Genomic DNA, 23,257 nt, shown 5'->3' with positions numbered 1-23,257 from the left:
ATTTAGTTCTAAATTGATTTGAGCATTAAATATTGTCTAGTAATTGTAGTGGTTTCATTTGTATTTTTAAATGGATTATTAATTAAGCAACTAGTCCAAAACTCGTTAAAAATAATACAACATAATAAGACAAGATACAATTTTTTTTTTGGTTGGGGGGGGGGGGGGGGGGGGGGGGTTCAAAACAAGATACAATTTGAGTGGCAAATCAAACAATATTTGTAGGCCAACAATATCTTACATTCCTTCTAAAATCATTATTACTATATTAATATCCTTTTTTGTTAATTTAGTGAAATGTTAAAATTTAACTTTATACCTAAAAAACTAATGAGAGTTACAATATAAATGAATTATTAGGCTTAGTTATATTGCTTTGGGAAAGACTTTAACTTCACGCATTTGACTATACTTTTACCTTTTAAAGTGTAGAAATGAAAAAAGAAATTACAGTGATTATTTAAAAGCCATAATCTTATAGAGGAGATCTATTTCATCAACATGTTGAAATTATTATTTTTATCAGTGTCTTTTTTTTTATTTAAATTTTTTAAAATGAGTACTTATTTCAGCTAAGCTAGCTAGTTTATAGGCTCTAGCACTTGGTTTATAGCATGTACAAGTCAAAGTATAATTAAAGAATAAAGTTAGATGACAAAAGAATCCAATAAGTGCGATATGACCATAAACTTTTCATTAGAAATTTATTGATACATAGAATTGTGGCTTGTGTATATATATATTGTGCATGAAGAGGAGTAAAATTTTCTCTTTTAAATGCATCCTTTTTTAGGAAATATTACTCTTTCAAGAAAAGGAAATTAATAAAAGAAACATAGAAATTGGTTTAGCTAAGAAACACTCTATATTACCAAGTGACATGATGAGATAGTTGAGATCCATATATTCATAATTATAAATATAAAAAATTTGAGTCACTGAAACAAACAATTTATTATGAGCCTATTACGAATCTAAATCAGGTTGGTAATCCCGAAAGATTTTCTTCTAGTTGTGAGATGAAATTTGATAGTCAATTATTGACTCTGATCAGTAGTAAGCTCAATTTTTCCATAACATAAAGAAGCAGGCTTGTGCGCGAGCTGAATGACATAATTCAAATATTATTATTTTTTATATTAGTGAATCATAATTTAAAAAGAATAATTACCCTAATAGTAATAGACAGAGCACCCAAGTAATGAGCTGTAATGGATGGACTAGAGTCAGTGTCAACCCCATGACTCCATTTTCCCCTAATTACTCTCTTACAGCTCAACCCCATTTGCTTCTGCCACAACCCTGCTTTAGAAGCACATTAAATATTTTTTCATATTTTGTGTCTACACTAAAATAAGTAATTGAATTTAAAAGGTAAAAATTACAACAAAAAAAAGAAGAAATATTATATAGTATCATTTAATGTAATAAAAATTTATATGCGTGGCATATACTTTACATTCATTGAGCTGGTACAAACATTAAGTGCCCACAAATTTATTCTATTCTCAAATTTTTTCTTCCACGTTCAATTTATGTGAAACTAAAAGGTAAACAAAACTTTTTATCTACGAGACATTAATAAATTCTTTCCATAATTGATTTGGTATAAGTCCAGAAGTTATTAAAGCCGAAACATGCATAATAGAAAATATTACATATTGTATAAAAAAGAAACTTTTTATAGTGCCAAGGTCCTTTATACCGGTTAAAAACTTAATATGAAAATTATAACATTAATGTAATTGAATGCTTAAAATATTCAGGGCAAACTTGTCTTTTAAAAGAAATAAAAAAAAAAAAAAAGAAACACTGTCTTATGAACTGTCATCTCCTACTATTTAATTTACTTCTATCTATCTACCTCAGACATAAACTAACCGGAGATTATAATTTTGGGTATTTTCATTTATTGAACTTTACAATTTTTTTTCATTTAAAATATTTTTTGGAGTTTTCCAACGTCTTCTCTTTTAAGTGACACCTAATGTTGAAATATTTTTTTTAACCCCTCTTTCCCCCACCAACACCTCCTTGACTTCACCTCCGGCGACCTCATTTTCTCTCTCTAAAAACTCCCTCTCTCTCTCTAAAACTTGGACTAAGAAAGACTGAAACTTTATTTTTCATGAACTCAAATTGTACACTTAAAACTAACTAGATCCTATAAATTTTAACTAAATATCTACTGGGGTATAGTGTTCTTGTTCTTTTCTAGAGCTGCATTGCTAGTTGGTGAGTAAATTTTTTTTTTTGTTGCGGAATTTCTGATCTTTTTGTTTCCGTTACATTTGCTCTTAAGATGATGATGGTGTCAATGAGACTTTAAAAAAGTAATCTTTTTGTGTTGTTTTTGTTTCCATTTAGCTTGGTTTTTTGTGTTGCAAACGCAATGCTTTTTAATTTTGTTTCCATTTGAATCACTTCCTCTTTTTTCTCCTTTTTTTTTGGTTCTATGAACTTGTCATTTACCTCTGTTTCTGTCGGTGGGTTTACTTCAATTTCAATACCCATTTTTGGGGTTGTGTTGCTGGGATTCATTGCCTTTTTAGTTCCATGTTTTGTAGACAAACTGTAAATTCTTTTTTCCCTCTAAATTCAGTTCCAAGATTTGATTTTTATGTGTTTTTTTGCAATTATAGAGAGTTTGTAATATGTCCTCTTTGGTTTGGGTATGTGGCTTTTTTTAATTTTGGTGTTAAATATGAGCAATAAGGGGTGTGAAATTTTTAATCTTGTGGTGTGGGTGGGTGGGTGGGGGCATTTCAATGTGTATTGGTTCTAAGGGAGAAAAGATTATTACATGGATCATATTTTAGCAATGTAGGTGATGAAGTGCCTAGTTTTGTAAAATTTATTCATGTTGGAATATGGGAATGTGATATTCATGTTTAGTTTTTGTTGTTTAAGGTGGTCTGTCATTATATTTAACTACTCCTGTTTGCCTATTTTATATTATCTGGGGTAGTTTTTGTGCCTTAATAATTGGCTTTGTTATGGAAATGCTATCACCAACATTTGATGTGAATTTTTTCATTAATATATGAGTATCACATTGATTCTCAGTTTCTCATTGAATTTCTGATTTTACCTATTTGGGATCTTTCAGGTTCCGGATTCTTGTATTACCATGCTTATTTGCTTGTAAAAATCTCGATTACCTATCAGCTCTGTCTACTCTGATTTTGTTGCGTTAAAAGTGCACTGGAGGTGTATCTTACAGGGTTATAATAGTCCTGCACTGCAGTGCAAATTCTCAGTTTCATCGTTTTGTGCTTAATTCTTTGACTAATTCCCATTCCAATTTAGTCCGAAATTTCAAGGTATAGCAACATTTCTGATATGTTCTAAGCTAGTGGAGGTGACATATTCCTGTATGTTGCTTATTCTCAGTGAATTAGGAGGACAATTTCTGAATATAGCTTATATTGTTCCTGAAATATAGGATTTTTGAGTTTTAAAGTTTACGTACTAGTTGGTGACGTCATGTTTCCGCCACTATTTAAGCTACTGCCCGTGGTATTGCTTGTCAAGCGTTGCCATTCATTTTGTGCTCTTCATTTATGACAGTTTTCTTTTTCCTTCTTTCTATAATAATTCGTTAACTGATTTCAGCCAACATTTTCCTTGTCGAACAGGCTACAATGGATCGTAGGAGTTGGCCGTGGAAGAAGAAATTATCAGATAAGACAGCAAGTGAGAAACCTGCAGCTCTTACAGTGGAATCAGCATCTGCCCCTTCAGACTCAACTGAATCTCAGGTGTGTCAGTTGATATCTATATAATTCGGAAAAATATGTAGTAAAATTATCAGTGAGGATTCATGCAGCCGACCCTAACTTGTTTGGCACTAAGGTTTAGTATGTGCATGTCAATTTCTATTTTCTTCTGGTGTGTCTTCTTGCTCCTTGACCTACTTATATTGCATATACAACACGGCTTTCATGTTGACCTTTAACGTACGAGGAGTTATACAAAAATTTTGCTACTTAAGTTGGTCGATACTAGCAAAGAACTACATTTATCTAAATTCTGAGTCTTTAAGTTGATGTTTGGCGGATGCTAGTCTTAAATGTTTAACCTGACCAATTATAAGTTTTTATTTAGTTCTGGAATTTTGTGTCATAGTTTTCAATTTATAACAATGATACTTTATGAGAAAGCTTCATTCAGTTTGTCTTATCTTTGTAATTTATGTTTTGATTTCCACTATATTTCAGGGTAAACAGGATAATTACAAGAAACCAAAATATGTGCAAATTTCTGTTGAATCTTATTCACATTTGACTGGACTTGAGGATCAAGTTAAGTCTTTGGAGGATCAAGCCAACTCTTTCGAGGAACAAGTGAAGAACTTAGAGGATGAAAACAAGGATTTGAATGAAAAGTTGTCTGCTGCGCAAACGGAAATGACAAATAAGGAGAACCTGGTGAAGCAACATGCTAAAGTTGCTGAAGAAGCTGTCTCAGGTGATGTTACTTATATGACGTGTTTTTGTTGCTATAAGTATTAAGCAAGCTTATTAACTTTCTTTATTGACGACATCTCTTTGGACAGGTTGGGAGAAAGCTGAGTCAGAAGCCGCAACACTGAAAAATCACCTAGAATCAGTCACTCTTTTGAAGCTTACTGCAGAAGACCGGGCATCACATTTGGATGGTGCACTCAAGGAGTGCATGCGGCAGATACGAAATTTGAAAGAAGAGCATGAACAAAAGCTGCATGATGTGATTCTCAGCAAAACCAAACAGTTTGACAAAATGAAGCTTGAGTTTGAAGCAAAGATAGCTAACTTGGACCAAGAGTTACTCAGGTCTGCAGCAGAAAATTCCGCACTTACGAGGTCTTTGCAGGAGCGTTCTAGCATGGTGATAAAGCTCAGTGAAGAAAAAGCCCAAGCTGAAGCAGAAATAGAGATGTTCAAGAGCAATATTGAGTCATGTGAAAAAGAAATACATTCTCTGAAATATGAACTCCATATTGCCTCAAAGGAGCTAGAAATTCGTAATGAGGAGAAAAATATGAGTGTACGGTCTGCAGAAGTAGCAAACAAGCAACACCTGGAGGGAGTAAAGAAAATTGCGAAACTGGAAGCAGAGTGTCAGAGATTACGTGGTCTTGTCCGGAAGAAGTTACCTGGGCCTGCAGCGTTGGCCCAAATGAAGCTTGAAGTTGAGAGTTTGGGTCGAGATTATGGGGATAGCCGTGTAAAGAAATCCCAAGGCAGGCCTTCTAGTCCACAGTTTTCCAGTTTACCTGATTTTTCATTTGATAATATGCAGAAATACCATAAAGAGAATGATCTACTCACTGAACGCCTTTTGGCAATGGAGGAGGAAACAAAGATGTTAAAGGAAGCTTTGGCACACCGGAACACTGAATTACAGGCCTCCAGGAGTATTTGTGCAAAGACGGAGAGCAAGCTGCAAAGTTTGGAAGCACAACTGCAAGCTAATGTTGAACAGAAGAGCCCAACAAAGTCCACAGTTCGATTGCCTACTGAAGATGGAAATGACGATAATGCTAGCTGTGCTGGGTCATGGACGACATCATCAATGGCTGAACTCTCCCATATTAAGAAGGAAAAGAACTTTGACAGTCCGCATAAATCTGAAAGTGCAAGTCACCTGGATCTCATGGATGACTTTTTGGAGATGGAGAAATTAGCTTATCAATCCAGTGGCACAAATGGAGCAGTTTCAAGTCCAGATGATAATTCAAGACCTGAAACTACAAACGCTGACACCTCTTCTCCGCAGAAAGAACATAACGAGACACTTATATCAGGAAATCAAGCATCTCCCAAAGAGGAAGTATCAACATCGAGTCGTCTATCCATTTCAGATGCATCGATATTCATGAAGCTCCAATCAAGAATTTCAATGGTTTTGGAGTCTTTGATTAAGGAAGCTGACGTTCAAATAATTCAAGAGGATCTCAGACAGATTTTGCAGGAAATGGGCGACACCATCCTACCACAATCAGCTACGAGCATTGTTGAGACTACTATTTGCTCTGATACTGCAACTGAATTTCAGCCCTCTCATGATGATGGTGAGGCAAACATAGAAAAGGAAATTCCTGTTTCACAATATAGTAAACCATGCGACGAGACAGTCAATGGTATTAGCAAAGAATTAGCTGATGCTATGTCTCAAATTCATGACTTTGTACTTGTTCTGGGCAAAGAAGCAAAGGCTGTCCAGGGAACAGCTGCAGATGGTAGTGGAATAAATGAAAAAATGGATGATTTCTCTGCCACTTATGCTGCAGTAATAAGCAGCAGGTTAAGTATGGTGAAATTTGTCCTTGATCTGTCTCGTGTCCTGAGTAATGCGAGCGAACTACACTTCAATATCCTCGGCTACAAGAATTCTGAAATAGAAATAAGTACATCTGATTGCATAGACAAGGTTGCTTTACCAGAAAATAAAGGTCTTCAGCATTCAGGAGAGGAGGGATACGCAAATGGTTGCACTCATTTTTCTGATTCCACTTCTGATCCAGATATTCCTCATGAAGGAAGCCTTGTTCCCACTTCAGAGTCAGCATCAACCTCTTTGAAGTGCTCGTTGGAGGAGTTTGAACAGTTGAAACTAGAGAAAGAGGATATGGCTCTTGATCTTGCTAGATATTCTGAGAACTTGGAAAGCACTAAATCTCAATTGTCTGAAACCAAGCAGCTTCTAGCAGAAGTGAAGTCACAATTGGTATCTGCTCAAAAGGCAAACAGTTTGGCTGAAACTCAGCTCAAATGCATGGCAGAGTCGTATAATTCACTCGAAACTCGGACTGAGGAGTTGCAAACTGAAGTAAACTGTCTTCAGGCAAAGATAGAAAGTCTCGATAACGAGCTTCAAGAGGAAAAGAAGAGTCACGAGGAAGCTTTAGCCAGATGCAAAGATCTCGAAGAACAACTGCAAAGGTTAGTGGTTCTTGTTCCACATTGGCCCTGGAATTATAAAATTTGATTCTGAGATCTTATAACCTAAGGCCAGCTTTTAATGTTATTGTAATTGCATTATGCTTTGGCCTGTTGAGTGTTCTGTTTTAGTGTGAGAGTAGCTATTGATCTTTACTTTACTTGAAGGTTTCAAGCATTGGTAAAATTTTGCGCAAACCCCCTAATCTTTGAATGAAAAGAAAAGCAACACCGGAAAGGGAAAAGAAACATGTCACTATGTGATTTGAATAATATATAGCTGATCTTTGTGGGTACGACCGGAACCTGTCTCTGACCAGCTCATAAGTAGCATCCCCCTGCTGGTCGGCACAGTGGCACGTCAAAAGCAAGAGTAATTTGACTGCCCCGCTGGTTGGGTCAATGGGTCCAAAGACTGAAATGGATAATCTGGAATGTAATCTGCCTAGTCATCACCAATCTGTAGATTTATTTTTGGTCTTTTCAACATCAGTGTTTCATGTTAAAGTATTTGATAATATTCTGTAAACTTGATTTTTCATGGTTTCTATTATTGTCATGTGACCAGGAGGTCACGGGTTCAAGCCGCAGAAATGCAGGATAAGGCTGCGTACAATAGACCCTTGTGGTCCGGCCCTTCCTCGGACCCCGCACATAGCGGGAACTTAGTGCACCGGTTTCTATTCACAAGCATTTTATTTTGTTTTTTTCCACGGAGTTGCCTTTACCGAAATATAGCAAGTTAAAAGTCAGTTGGAAGTTATGTCAAGTAGCATTTTAACTGTACTCAATTATCTTTTTCTATTTGAATCAGGGTTGAGAGTTGTCCAGCTGCTGAACTTGATGCCAAGAACAACCAGGTAGCTTTTGTGCTCCTATTTGAGTGATCAATCCAATCTATTGCAGTGATGTATCTTATACTAGTAGTTTAGAGCATATTGGGAAAAAAGATTGTGCTTCTCAATTTTTCGTCCGAACTTTTGGTCTAGTTTCATATTAGTTCAATTAAATACAATTGAATTCCTGTGGTAGTGGTGCTATACAACTGAATTTGGAAATAGCATCTACCTCTGTTCTTTGGGGTTTTACCGCTACTAGAAAGTAGACTTTCTTTTACTTTGCTCCATCTCTCTAAGTTTTCTTTCAGTGTTAGACATTTAAATTGGATGCTTTTAAAAGGGAGTCCAAACAATTTGAATGCGAAAATTCTCTGCTTTTTCAAAATGTTGGATGTCTGATTAGCTGTTATGGAACCTTTCATTCTTCTGAATAGTTCTAAATCAATATTCTTGATGTTCTTAGGCGCCTGATTTTCAGGTTTCAGGTTTCAGCAAACTTTTATGTTAAATGTATGAGTAATTTAAACAAGTTGGTATATATTTGTTGTTAGCATCCTTGTACTAAGTTAATTGATGCCCTTTTCAATCGAAAGTGAGTGTCTGAAGAAGATGATCTGTTGATTTTCTCCAGGAGAAAGAGTTAGCAGCTGCAGCAGAGAAGCTGGCCGAGTGTCAAGAAACCATATTTCTTCTTGGAAAACAGTTGAACTCCTTGCGTCCGCAGACGGAGTTTATGGGGTCTCCATACATCGATAGAAGTTTAAAAGGTGAGGGCTTTCGGGAAGAACCGACAACCACCAGCATGAACTTGCATGAAAATGATTTGGCCGAGTCCCCTCCTGTGGATATATACAATGTGCCGTATAGTCCGTCGGACTCTGATTTAAACAATCCATTGAGATCACCAATCAGCTCAAAGTCTCCGAAACACCGGCCTACTAAATCTGGTTCTTCTTCATCTTCTGGTCCTACACCTGAAAAACAAGCTCGTGGTTTCAGCCGATTCTTTTCTTCTAAAGGAAAGAATGGCTATTAGCCTGCAGCTTGCACGCTTTGTATGCCATTCGTTTGACTAGTCTACTAATAAGATTGGAAGGCACGACATGTTGACTCGACTACTGTAGATAATGAGTTACAGATTCTCATTTTGCTTCGTTGCCACTCTCATGAGGTAATCACACTTTGGAATTTCCTATTGGCCAGTTCAGACTTAAAGGTATACAAGAAAAGTCACTTCTCTTGTTCATTAGCTTCTATCTGTTTTTTTCTTTTTTGGTGTAGTGAAGTTCTTAAAATGTATGTACACGTTCTGCTCCTGGAAATTACATAGTGGAAGATGCCATTTTGTATTGTTGTCTTGTATGAAAGGATGTTTTGTGATTACTATGAAATAATAGTTGTATGACATGACTGTATATGATTTATATACTTTGTGAATATCCCGAGTATGGAAATGGTATTGATCTAGACTCCAGTTAGTATGACAAAGAAACTAAAGAATTTTTTTCTTTAAAAAATAATGAAATCAGCTCTTAAAATCATTTTGCTATCTCTGGTTTGACATTAATGTTGATGCTAAAATATGGCAGTGATGCTATAAGGTCGGAATTGGGCCGTGGAAGGGTAGCCCATATGAGGTTAGAATTTGGGCCGTGGAATGTGGTTTTGGTATTGGGGATTTGACATGGCATGACAACTAGGTCTAACAATTGGCATAAAAAAGCCAACGTTTTAGGATTTGGCATATGATAGCCTAAAGTTATTCTATCTCTTCTAGTTGTTCAACCACATCCTAAAAATAAGTCCCATCAAAATTATCTTCCTTAAAAATAGCAAAAATATTTAAAACCGTCTCTCTTCTCTCACACAACCATCATTCTAGAAATTAGGTTCCATTTCCATCAGTAGTATCCGAAAAAGCCTAAATATTTTTTAATTATTTTTCTAGTTTTTTTATTTGTATATCCAAATATATATAACACAATAATAATTATATTATTTACATATCACAATGTATAACATAATAATAATGTGTATATCAAAAAAGTATATTAGAATTTTATTTTCCTTTTTGTATAACACATTTCAGATTGAAAATTCAAGTTCAAGACGACTCCACATATATATCCCCTATTGTATCCCATGTATATCTCTATGTACATCAGTGATAATGTCATGTATATCATGTGTATCTGTGTAGATTCATGAAAAATTATGTTATATATACGATATACAATGTGATATACACGGGCGTCTATACAAAAATTATGTTGTATACATGATATACACTATATACAAGTAATACACACGTGTGTGTACAAAGTAATATACACATACGTCCAAAACAAATTGTTTTGTTACACGATATACAAAGTGATATACACAGACGTCCTTAAAAACATGTGTGTGATATATATTGATATACGCGATATACAACGTAATATACGCATGTCGTAGTTGGATTTTTAGGTCTGTTTTTTTTTACTTGAAACCAGTCTAAATTACTTCTAATCTTGCTCAAACTTTGTATATAACCTCGTTTAGGCATTTTCAACCAATTTCGACCTCACTCAATTGTTTAATCCAACATGAAAAAAGAAGAGAGAAGAAAAACAAAGTTAAAATGTATTTCCTCTCTCGTAATCAACCTTATCTTTTCATCCCACTGATTTTTTTGCATAATTTAAAAGAATTTTTGCTAAACTATGAGAGCGAAAGAGAAGAAATAGAATAAGAAATACAATGAGAGAAAGGGGGAGAGAAGCAGTGAACAAGAAGAGAAGTGAGCGGGGCTGGGGGGGGGGAGCAAACAGTTTGGGTCCAATTGATTGTGAGAGAATATATAAGAGAGTAGTTTTTTTTAGAATTTGGCTATATAATGCCAATTATTTGAGATTGTCTTTGTCAAATCTAATATCAGGCTAACAAATTACCAATTCCTATTATGTATTGTCACTTGGTGTGTTATCAACAATTAATATAGATTAATAACTACCCTACAATAACAGCTCCGTCTCAGTTCCAAATATGTGGAGGTTGAGTATGGGAATCTTTACTTACGACGTTACTCATGTCAATAGTATGCAAGTGCAAATAAAAAGTATTAGAAGTTTTATGTAATTTTTGAATGTATAGATCTCCCAAAGGCTAAATCACTCTAAAAAGCATAAGATCTATAGTAAAATTGCTAACGTCTAAAATATATTCTTAGCTAATATATATCTTTATATCATTTTCTAAGTTTGTATGAATCCCCAAAAATTGTAGATAATTCACTATTACTTTCTTCCAACCAAATTAAGATAACTAGATTGATTAGTTTTTTTAAAACATCATTTTTCATGTTGTTCCTATTTTTTCTATGATTTCTGTGGTGATACTAATATTGTCTCCTTTTGTCCTTTTTTTCTTGAGCCGAAGGTCTTTCAAAAATAGTCTCTCTACTCCTTTGGGGTAGGGGTAAGGTCTGCGTACATACTACCCTCCCTAGACCCCATTAATGGGATTTTACTGGGTTGTTGTTGTAGTATTTTTGTCAAGTAAAAGAGTTGTAATTTGGCAAATATCTTAAAATGAGTTTTAGCTTTTGTGTGCACTAATTGTAAGATTATTAAGTCGCAACCATAGTAGAGATTAAGACACAATTATGCAATTAATCTAGAGTTAGAGTTCAAGGAAGCGTACCGTTAAATTCCATGGATTCAGCAGGGACAACAACCGACGATCAAGCCTGAGACCAACTTCTACGATCCACTAGCTATGCGCTCTCACAACCTAGAGAACTTGACTGATGGGACGTTTACCGTTACAACTTATTCAAAAGGCAGAATACACTAGGATTTTTCTAATAGCTAGAGAAATGGGGTTGACCTCTATTTATAAAGAGTGTCTACCCATCACAAGCCAATAATTATTGGGCCCCACTTATCCACACACACAATATTTAATATTAGGCCTTTTATTTATCCACCACTTGGGCCACGTCACTATCCTTTCAGGCTATAACAAATTAACGTAATTTCAAATTCTAATATTCTCCCACTTGGACGCCAACATTAATTGAGGATAAGAAAACAATTTAAATATTTGAGTTTTTAAGAAAATCATTTTGAAAAAGGATTTTAGACTCTACGGTGGCCACACTACTCACATAGCCAAGGATAAAATGACCCGTATAACAATCCATTCAGTCTCAATAGAAAAGACTAACAATGAATCGTAGCAGGCATCACACCATTTTATGGTATGAATTCTATCTACGACCACATATGCTAGAATTTCCATCAACGTGGATCAAATATGTGTGCTAAGCATTTTATCTTTCTAATCAAGGTGAATAGATTCACACCTCTTAGAAAGAAATAATCCTCCAAGTGATATTATAACCATATCACCTCAGGAGCCTCCAAGTGACACAAAATCATATCACCTCAGGAGGATTCCCTTGTGCCTTACCCGGGATAATCAAGGCAACAAGCCGCAAGACTCAAAGATATCATGAGTTTATGCAATGTCCAATTGAAAATAAAAATAAATAAATTTTTATGTTAGTCATAAGCATAACAAATAGTATCAAATAACACAAGTTTGCATAAAACTAGAATTTATTAAAAGGAATATCTCAGTCAGCTATTATAAAGTAACTCCCACTGACTAAGGCAGATCAAAAGACTCTAAAATACTCATATTTTTAGCATGTTCATTAAACACCACATGCCTAAGACCTTTAGTCAAAGGATCAACCAACATAGATTCTGTGCTAATATGCTCAATACATATATCACCTTCTTTTACCATGTCTCTAACCTTAAGAAACTTAAGGCTAACATGCTTAGAGCCTCTTGTTCTCTTGTTATTATTGGAGAAGAACACAGCTGCACTGTTGTCACAGAAAATAATCACCGGCTTAGATATAAAATCCACAATTTGTAATTTAGTAAGAAAATTCTTCATCCAAACAGCATGTGAAGCAGTCTCAAAACAAGCAATAAACTCAACTTCCATTGTAGATGTAGCAGTGATACTTTGCTTCTCACTTTTCCAAGAAATAGCACCTCCACCCAATATAAAAATATACCCAGAAGTTGGTTTCATAGTGTCTTGACAACCTGCAAAATCAGAATCTGAATATACTAGAAGATCCAGATCATCAACCTTTTTGTATACAAGCATGAAGTCTTTGGTGCGTTGTAGATATCTCATCACTTATTTTGCAGCCACCCAATGTGTCTACCCAGGATTAGAAGAAAATCTTCCCAACATGTTAACAACAAATGTAATATCATGCCTTGTACAAACCTGAATGTACATCAAACAACCAACAACACTTGCATATGGCACATCTTTCATAGTTCTCATTTCAACTTCATTTTTCGGACATTGATCCTTGCTAAGTTTGTCTCCTTTTACAACATGTGCAACACCAGGCCTACAGTCTTGCATATTGAAAGTTTTAAGAACACTCTTAATGTAGGAACGCTATGATAAACCCAATAAACCATGTGACTTATCTCTTTTAATTTCTATCCCAAGAACAAAAGAGGCTTCACCAAGATCTTTCATATCAAAAGACCTAGACAAAAATTGTTTGGTCTCATTCATCAAGCCCAAATTATTTGTGGCAAGCAAAATATCATCAACATAGAGAACCATAATAATAAAATTGTCATTAGCTATTTTGAGATAACACATTCATCGAGCTTATTTTCCACAAATCCAAATTTTGTAATAATTTCATCAAATTTCAAGTACCACTGCCTGGAGGCTTGTTTAAGCCCATATATGGATTTGTTAAGCTTGCACACTAGATGTTCTTTACCAGCTTCTTTAAATCCTTCAGGTTGAACCATGTAAACTTCTTCAAGTAGACTCTCATTCAGGAAAGCAGTTTTAACATCCATCTGGTGCAATTCTAAATCAAAATGAGCTACAAGAGCATCACAATTCTAAATGCATCTTTGGATGAAACAGGAGAAAATATTTCTTTATAATCAATACCTTCTTTCTGAATGTAAATCTTAGCAATCAACCTTGCTTTATAACGATCTATGTTTCCCTTAGAGTCTCTTTTAGTTTTAAACATCCATTTGCAACCAATAGGTCTAAAACCTTCAGGCAATTCAACTAACTCCCACACTCCATTGTGTTCCATGGAGCGCATTTCATCTTTCATTGCCTCACGCCATTTATCAACAAATGGAGAGGAAATAGCTTGAACATATGATAAAGGATCGTCAGCTCTCCAGTATCACTAAGATTTTCTGTCACATACACGATAAAATCATCAGAGATGGCAGACCTTCTTTCTCTTTGTGACATGCGGAGTGGTTCATTGTGTACATTTTGTTCAGGAACTATAGGATCTACGTCATTGTTCCCTTGATTCTCCCCCTCATGAATAGGTTGGTTTACCACCTTTTCATGTATAACAGGTACAAGGACAATGACTTCCTTCTCTTTCAATACAATTTCTTTACCACAATCACAATCACAATCACAAACATCATGCTCAAGAAATTTCACATTAATAAACTCAACGATTCTAGTGCCACACCCAGGACAGAAAAACCTAAAACCTTTAGAGTGATCATGATAGCCTATAAAGAAACAACTGGTAGCTTTAGGATCAATTTTCTTTTCTGTGGGTGAATAAATACGAACTTCAGCTGGACATCCCCAAATGTGAAAATGGTTCAAGCTAGGTTTTCGGGTTATCCATAGTTCAAAGGGGGTTTTCAAGACAGATTTTGTAGGAACTCTATTCAGGATATAGCTAGCTGTTTTTAAGGCTTCACCTCAAAGAGACTCAGGTAGGCTAGTCCTTGACATCATACTTCTCACTATTTCCATGAGAGTACAATTTCGTCTTTCAGCCACACCATTCTGCTCATGAGTACCTGGCATGGTATATTGTGCTACTATCCCACATTCTTGCAAAAATAAAGCAAAAGGCCCCATACATTGACCAGACTCATCATATTTTCTATAGTACTCACCACCACGGTCAGACCTCACTATCTTAATGGACTTCCCAAGTTGTTTTTCAACTTTAGTCTTGTAAATTTTAAACTTATCAAGTGCTTCAGATTTTTCTTTTAAAAGATATATATAACAGTACCTTGAAAAGTCATCAATAAAAGTAATAAAATACTTATGATTGGTCAAAGTAGGTACATATGGTCCACTAATATCAGTATGAATTATTTCTAAGAGTTCAGAGCTCCTAGTGGAACCCTTTCTCTTAACCTCGGTCATTTTACCCTTAACACAATCCACACAAGTTTTAAAATCTTTTGGATCAAAAACAGGTAAAATATTTTCCTTTATCAATCATTCAATTCTTTCTCTAGAAATATGACCAAGACGCCTATGGCATAATAGGTAAGATGTTTTACTCATAGCAGACCTTTTGTGGAAAATATTTTCCACATGCATTGCAGAAAAAGTTTCATTCAATATATTCAAGCGATATAGACCATCACTTAAAAAAACATCAGCAACAACATGTGAATCATAGGAAATTTTAATAGTACCATTATTTTGTTGAAATGAATAACGAGCTTTGTCCAAAAGAGAAGCCGAAACTAATTTCTGTCTCATAGACGATACAAAAACAGTATTTTCTAAACGAATACTAGAATTATTCTTAAAAGGTAAAATAGATATCCCTATAAACTCTACTTTGCTTTGAGTCCATTGCCCATAACAACACTAGCTTCATCCTCTTTTGGCTTCCGTCTGCTTACTAGATCCTGCAAGTCATTGGTTACATGAACAGTTGCACCACTATCCAACCACCAGGAATTTAAAGGAATATGAACAAGACTAGTTTCAAAGCAGACAAAAGCCAAAAGATTACCTGATTTCTTTTTCATAGGACAACCAGCTTTCTTATGACCTACTAGTTTGCAATCCCAGCGCTTGATTTCTTTCTTAATTACAGCTTGAGGACCAAAAGAATTATGAGACTGACATTGGTTAACACCATACTTATTAGTATGACCACTATTACCACCTAGATGATTAGAATGACCGTGTTTCTTTTTGTGAAATTTGGGTCCACCTTTTCTTTTATAAGAGGGAAAGTCAGCTGATCTAGACGAACTAACAAAGTTCACTACACCCTCAACTTTCTCTTTTTGGATCCTCCCTTCCTCTACCACACAAACAGTAATAAGCTCATCAACACTCCACTTATCCTTTTGTGCATTATAGGTTGTCTTATGTTGGTTAAACTGCTCAGAAAGGGACCTTAGAGATTGGTGAACAAGAAAATCATCGGTAATGGTTACACTTAAATTGTTCAGTTTGGTAGCAATGTTAACCAATTTCATAATGTGATCACGGACACTACTGCAAGGTCATACTTTATGATAGACAAGGAATCCATTAGGCTACCCATCTCAGCTTTATCAGATTCTAGGAATTTTTATCCAATGGCACTCAAGAAATCTTTTGCATTTCCATTATCCTTAATTGCACCTTTTATGTGATCAGAAATGGATCTCTTCATGATCATAAGACTCAATTTGTTAGCCTTCATCCATTTTTCATACTTAGCCTTTTCATTAGCAGTGCTAGTAGTTGTAGGTTCAGCAGGTTTCTGTTCAGTCAATGCAAAGTCCAGGTCCATCAGACCTAACACTATTTCAACATCCTATTTCCATTTCTTGTAGTTGCTACTAGTCAAAGTTTCAATGGAATTCAACTGAGTAGTCATGTTGCTAACAACTGTATACGCAAACAACACAAAAAATAGATAAAATTATGGGCTAGAATATATAGATCAAAAGAGTCAAAGACATCCATCACACCCCTCCTTTGGGTAGAAGATGCAACTGTCTCCCCTTTTAAAAATAATAAGGAGTCCAAGGCATTCATTACAATCTCACCTTTAGGCAAGAGATACAAAACCTCCCCTTTATTATCCAAGAGTACAAGGCATACATTGTGTCCTTCCTTTAGGTAAGAGACACAAAATCTCCTCTTACAACAACTTATCCTTAGCATTAATTTAGCGTCAGTAGTATCAAAAGGAAAATCTCCAACACTAGTATACACTTGTAAAGGATAATTTGGACATAGTACATTGAGAATATTTTAATGACTCAAATAAATAGACCACTTTGGTGGAAACTATCTATTAATCATAACTCTCAATCCATGTATTAAATGATCTCACATGTATGTAGTTTTAAGAATTTCCCATGACTCCAAATAAATAGATACTTTGGTGGAGACTATTATTAATCATAAATTCTTATTTGGCTAATAAAATATACATGTAAAATTAAAATAGAGCCCGTATATGATTAAACATTTTAGTATTTATTAAATTAATTCTCTAATAAAATCAAGAAAAGTTTCATAATTATATTATTAATGTTCACAGTACGTTAATAAACAAGTTATAAAAGGACAAAATTTATAATATCACGTAAGTGCTAAATTAATTTTAACTAGGCACTTTCAAGGTCCTTTTACTATCACAAGAAAAGTTGTAATTCAGAATGTTTGGCAAGAAAATATTCTATAGGGATTGTGGCCCCAGGAACTTAACAGAATAAAAAATATCAACTACGTACACCAAAAAACAAAGTCAAATTATCTCAAAATATTAGGTTAAAACAGTGTTTTCTTAGAACAGTACAACCCATCACTTTGCGCCGCTATGTGTATTAAATTAAACAATCACAAATTTCTTTCTTATACAACTATTTCAATAGCCGATCAATGACGATAGCTTCAAAACCTAACGGTTTGTTTTTTCTTTCTTTTGGATCGGTTCCAAGCAAATCAATAATATTTCAGCGGAAAGTATTGTGATTTTTACATCAATTAACGAAACTATTATGTACTTTAATTTCACTGGTGAAAGGACCAATACAAGAGATAAAACAACATTGAGACTTCAAAAATAACAGTTCGTCAATGACATGAGACTACTGCTTTCTAACTCATGATAAGAACAATTGATCTTAATCTCAAACTATGGTGGCTCTGATACCAACTGTAAGATTATTAAATCGCAGCCATACCAGAGATTAAGACACAATTATGCAATTAATCTAGAGTTAGAGTTTAAGGAAATGTACCGTTAAACTCCATGGATTCAGCAGGGACGACAACCGGTGATCAAGCTTGAAACCAACTTCCGCGATCCACTAGCTACGCGCTCTCACAACATAGAGAACTTGACTGATGGGACGTCTACCGTTACCACGTATTCAAGAGGCAAAATACGCTAGGGTTTTTCTAATAGCTAGGGAAAGGGGGGTTGACCTCTATTTATAAAGAGTGTCTACCCATCACAGGCCAATAGTTATTGAGTCTCACTTATCCACACACACAATATTTAATGTTAGGCCTTTTATTTATCCACCACTTGGGCCACGTCACTATCCTTTCAAGCTATAACCAATTAACCTTATAGCTTTAATTTTTAAACCTATAAGGTTATCTAAAAGATATCTATACACAAACCATTTATAATAAATAATATTAGTAACCAGAAAAATAAAACAAGCTACTTGCTTTAACATGTAGTATAATAATTTTTTCTACCGTCAATAATAGGTTAAATCTTTTGCTAATATCTCCAGTTGAAATGATATATGCTACTAGTTAGACTCTTACATACAATTAGGGGTGTACAAACCAAACCGATAACCCGCACCAACTCGAAAACCCGAGTCAACCCGAAAAAAAAACCCGACTAGTGGTTTGGTTTGACTTGGTTTGGTATTGAAAAATAAAACCCGACCACAATAGGGTTGGTTTGGTATTAACTAAAAAAAGTCAAACCGAAACCAAACCAACCCGATATTATATGTATACATATTTTATATATTAGATAGATAAAAATATTTATAGAATGTAAGTTATAAATATTTCTTAATTTTTATTATAATTTATGTATATAGCATAATATTTTAAGTTGGTATTATAGCCCATGTAAATATTTGTTTTTGTTTGGCCCATAAAAGAATAGTTGAGCCCAAACCAAAACCTAATCCTAAAGCAGCAATACATTGTCCTAAAGTTGTTCTGAAATACGTAAAGGTAAACAATTGAAATCATCTTTCCTCTTCTCCAAAGGCAAAAAACCTACGCTCTTCCTTTGCTCAATCCCTATCATTGGTAAAGCTCTTTTGCTCTCATTTTACAGGTTTTCTTTTAGCTGCATACATATACCTTGCTTTTCCCCAATTAACTAAGATTTTTCTTTTTCCGATTAGCAAGTTTTTTTTTTGTAAATCTGTTGTATTCCTCCCTACTGTTGAATTCATTTGTTTATTTTGTTTCCCTTAGATGCTTAACATGAGTAATTGGTTGTTACTTAAAAAGATATTGAAACTTGTTTACTTATATTTTGAATCATTTGGTTAAATAATATGAACTGTGTAAAATTAAGAGAGATGTATTTCTTACATTGTTATGCGATTTTGTCTTATTTTGTTTCTCTTAACAGTTTGGCAAATCTGGTGTATTCCTCCCTACTTCTCTTTTTGTTTATTTTTTAGGACTCTTGGGTGTAATATCTACTCTTAAAAAGTTGGTGATAATTCTTATGTAGAGTGCAATATAATATGCAGTTTATATTTTTGGTGATAATTTTCTTTCTGCCTACTTCCTAATGGGTGGGTGGTCAATGCTAAAAAATAAGAAATTGTTGTTATTGGTAAAATTGTATTTATGACTATAGAAATATTTGGAGCACAAGTTTATCGGAACGAAAAACCCGAGAAACCCGAGAAAACCCGATATTGAAAAACCCGACTTTTGTTGGTTTGGTTTGATCTATAGATTTAAAAACCCGATACAATTGGTTTGGTTCGGTAATTGCAAAATCCGAACCAACCCGACCTATGTACACCCCTACATACAACCATTCAAACAGAGATCAAAATAGAGTTTATCAAAATAAATTTATTGAAGAATGTGGTTTCTCTAGGATCAAAAGGATAAAAAAAAAAAGGAATAATGACACAGTATAACTGCTGTAAAAATAATAACCAAAAAAATATATAAAATTTGTATATTTTTTGTGTATATATACATTCTGTAAGTTATATACAAAAATTATACAAGTTTTATACACTTTTTCGGCTTCAAATATAAATAGTTTCTGGTGCGGACTAAAAGTGATAATTCTCAAAAAAAAAAATCATTGGAAATTCTGGGAATGAGGTTGTAAGTTTTCATTTTTCATGTATACTCTAGTCAAACTTTGATTCAAAAGTAAAAGAAAAATGAATAGAAAATGAGTGAAGTAAACATTTAAGCATGCAGGCCAAAAACAAAAATTAATGCCCCTGGCAATTTATTCCCAAAAATGTCGTTTCTTAAAGGGGAAATAAATCACGTGATAAAACAGAAATTGCTGTTTGTGATATTTTAAGAAAATATATAATGGGCCCTCGGCCCATGTGAGAACTGGCCCATTTTCTCGTCCCCACGAACACTGTTTAAACTGTAATTATGGGCCCATTCTGCACCGACTGTTTGCCTTGAAATGAGCCACAAACCCAATAGACAATGACCTGCATACTGTTCAGAGTCGTAACCTTTTTGCTTGGAATGTGACACTTTCGTCACCATTATGGGCTATTAATTCAAGGCCTCGATTTGGACTTGGAGCATGACTCTTTTGTCTTCATTTGGGCTCCTAAATTAAGGCTTTTATTTGGGTTTAAGCCCGTAAAGTTAGGAAACTAATTAGGCCTTTCTTAGTCAAGCTCAATATTGGCATATACTTTTGTGCTTTGTTTTTCTTTTGGAAAGAGTGGAAATGCACTCAAATAATTTTATGTAGTTAAGCAATAGGATTAACAAGAATGGATACCCAATTTGGCAAGAAGCAAAGTTACTCTTTTAGTTTTTTTGTATTAACTATCTTGAATCTTACTGGTTCGACTAATTCAGATTCGCATCGGGTAAACTCACTAAAAGATAAAATGCTACCTATCAAAAAATCCTTAATCGCAGAACTCAAACCGACGATATCTGATTAAGGATTGAGGGATTTCATGCTCCTCAGTGGTTAACAAGTAAAATTAATTTCTTATCTTTGTGCTCATTTTCACGAACCGACCAAGATATCAATGATACAAGTTAGTATTTGGCACCAAATCGTACCATATGATTTTGCCTATCTTTCCTTTTTTAGATAAAAATAACTCAACTCTCTATCAATCAACTTCAGTACAATCTGTTCTCTTAAAGTGAATCGTTTAATAGTTACAGGTGAATAACATGTCGAAAATGACTTGTCAAAGACAGTATTGAACTTCTTTTTCTTCATTGGTTGCTGGCAGTTTTTTCTTTAACTCTCATTCGTATTGAAGATGGACACATGGAAGCTGTTGGCATAGGCAGAGTCGATTCAGTATTTAAACTCTATATGTTTAGCTTTTAAGGTTCTTACTGTTGAACCCATTGTGTTTCTAAAACGATGGATTCATATTTACTATTTGTTACATTTTTAATAGATTTTTACATATAAATTCATGTTTCGCGTCGAAAGTTATGGGTTCAGGTGAACACAGTGTTTGCACATACTTTTATCACTTAGTAATTTTTTAACTCTTAAGGTCAAACGACGCTGGTAAGTATTACCCTTTTAGGCAATGAACATGAAAACTTAAGTCATAGTGAAGATGACGAAGACTTATTGTAAGCAAAGACTAGCCATAAAATAGATGAGTTAATAAAAGAAAGATGACAAAAAATAGAAAAAAATGTGGACTAAATTAATGGACAACAACTTGAATGTCTGCAGTATATATTTTTGTCGCAAGTTTGAATGCAACAAATTGGAACAAACCATATAGGAAATAGACAGATCAAGAGCCTTAATCATTTGAAGACTGGACAATATTCTTATATTTTTTAAAGACAAATAGGAATAACTATATTTTGACATATGGGCTATTAGTATTAAAAAGGTAACATATGTGACCTACATAATTAACCATTAGTGGCTCCACCCTTTAATTTGTCTATATGATAGATATCCTTTAAGACCTTGGCCAGCTCCAGCTAAGCTTCCTCTCGAACGTTAAAACATTTAAGAGAATATTGTGAAGACACATAGCTGTTGCGTCTGAACTCATTAGGTCGAAGACACGTCTGTCAAGACGTCACATACCGCGTAAAAGAAGAAAGACGGGTCTTACAGTATTGTGGACCCAGATTTCTGTGGACCTAGAAGTATAAGATTGGGGTCCATAAATTTATGAGACAAAAAAAAACCTCATATAACTAGTGAAGTTATATAAAACACAAAATAAAACTTCTCAATAAAGACATATACACGTTGTTTAGACAGTTCGACTACTCCAAAACTCATATACTTGCATATTATATGGGAATGGGACCAAGCTTACTTCTCTCACATTAAAAAAAAATTTAATTTGCATGTTTTTTATTTTCTTTTTTCATGGAGAGGCATTTAGAGAGAGTAATAAGAAGACACGTAGTTATTGCGTCTGAACTCAACACGTTTGTCTGGATGTCACACACTGTGTAAAAGAAGAAAGACACGTATATAGCAATTGCTTCGACTACTCCGAAACTCACATACTTGCATCATATGGGAAAGGGGCCAAACTTACTTTTCTCACACTAAAGAAATTAATTTGCATGTTTTATTATTTTCTTTTATTCATGGAGAGAAGTTTACAAAATAATATGAATACACATAATTGTTGCGCCTCATTGGATCGAAGACACGTCTGTATGGACAGGGGAGGATTCACCTTGGCCCAGTAACACTGCTTGATTGGAAAATTTTATTAAATATATATATAATTAAAATACTAAAGAAATATAACATTAAAATTTAATAAAGTGACATGCGAAATTTAATACACGTCTGTTGTTATATTTTTGGAGCTTCATCTACAAATGAATTTGGGGCCAGGTGTTTTATATATATATAAAGTATTTAATATTATTTTTAATGAGGTTGCTTTGAATATATTTTAGAAAATAAAAATTTATATGTAGTAATATTCTTGAGTTGTGTTTTATTAATATAATTCTAACTATATTTTTTAATAATATGTTGTTATAATAAATTATTATTTGCTTACTGTTTAAAATTGTGACACCGCTTATGAAATTTTTTGCATATGCCACTGTGTATGGATGTCACATACCGCGTAAAAGAAAAAATACACATAGCATTTGCTTCGACTACTCCAAAACTCACATTCTTGCATTATATGGGAATGGTACCAAACTTACTTCTCTCACAAAAAATACTCCAATAATTATTACTCTATTAGATAATTTTCGTGGAGAGAATTTTAGATAATAATATGAAGACACATAGCTGGTTCGTCTGAACTCATTAGGTCGAGGACATGTTTATATGAACGTCACACACCGTGTAAAAGAAGAAAGACACATACCAATTGCTAGGGGTGTATATGGACCGGGTTGATTCGGTTTTTATCAAAATCAGATCAAATCAATTATATCGGTTTGGAT

General features: G+C 34.3%; 1 protein-coding gene across 3 annotated transcripts; it reads left to right on the top strand.

Moving 5' to 3' along the window:
• Nucleotides 1–1,871: 1,871 nt before the first annotated feature.
• Nucleotides 1,872–9,177, top strand: LOC107809812 (filament-like plant protein 4). 3 transcript variants are annotated; one of them, XM_075226102.1, is made up of 6 exons: nt 1,872–2,574; nt 3,639–3,761; nt 4,221–4,470; nt 4,559–6,926; nt 7,738–7,783; nt 8,394–9,177. In XM_075226102.1, exons 1-6 carry the CDS (start codon nt 2,557–2,559, stop codon nt 8,796–8,798), a joined length of 3,210 nt encoding a protein of 1,069 aa, XP_075082203.1. In that variant the 5' UTR covers nt 1,872–2,556; the 3' UTR covers nt 8,799–9,177. The 3 variants fall into 3 exon arrangements, with proteins under 3 accessions (XP_075082203.1, XP_016489986.1, XP_016489987.1); XM_016634500.2 differs by having other exon boundaries at nt 1,874–2,235; XM_016634501.2 differs by lacking the exon at nt 1,872–2,574 and adding an exon at nt 3,110–3,323.
• The last annotated feature ends 14,080 nt before the right edge of the window (nt 9,178–23,257 follow it).

The sequence above is a fragment of the Nicotiana tabacum genome, chromosome 12 (genome assembly GCF_000715075.1).
Source record: "Nicotiana tabacum cultivar K326 chromosome 12, ASM71507v2, whole genome shotgun sequence".
In the NCBI taxonomy this organism is placed as follows: Eukaryota; Viridiplantae; Streptophyta; class Magnoliopsida; order Solanales; family Solanaceae; genus Nicotiana; species Nicotiana tabacum.
The sequence above is the reverse complement of the archived record's forward strand: the minus strand, read 5'-3'. Positions and strand labels throughout refer to the sequence as shown.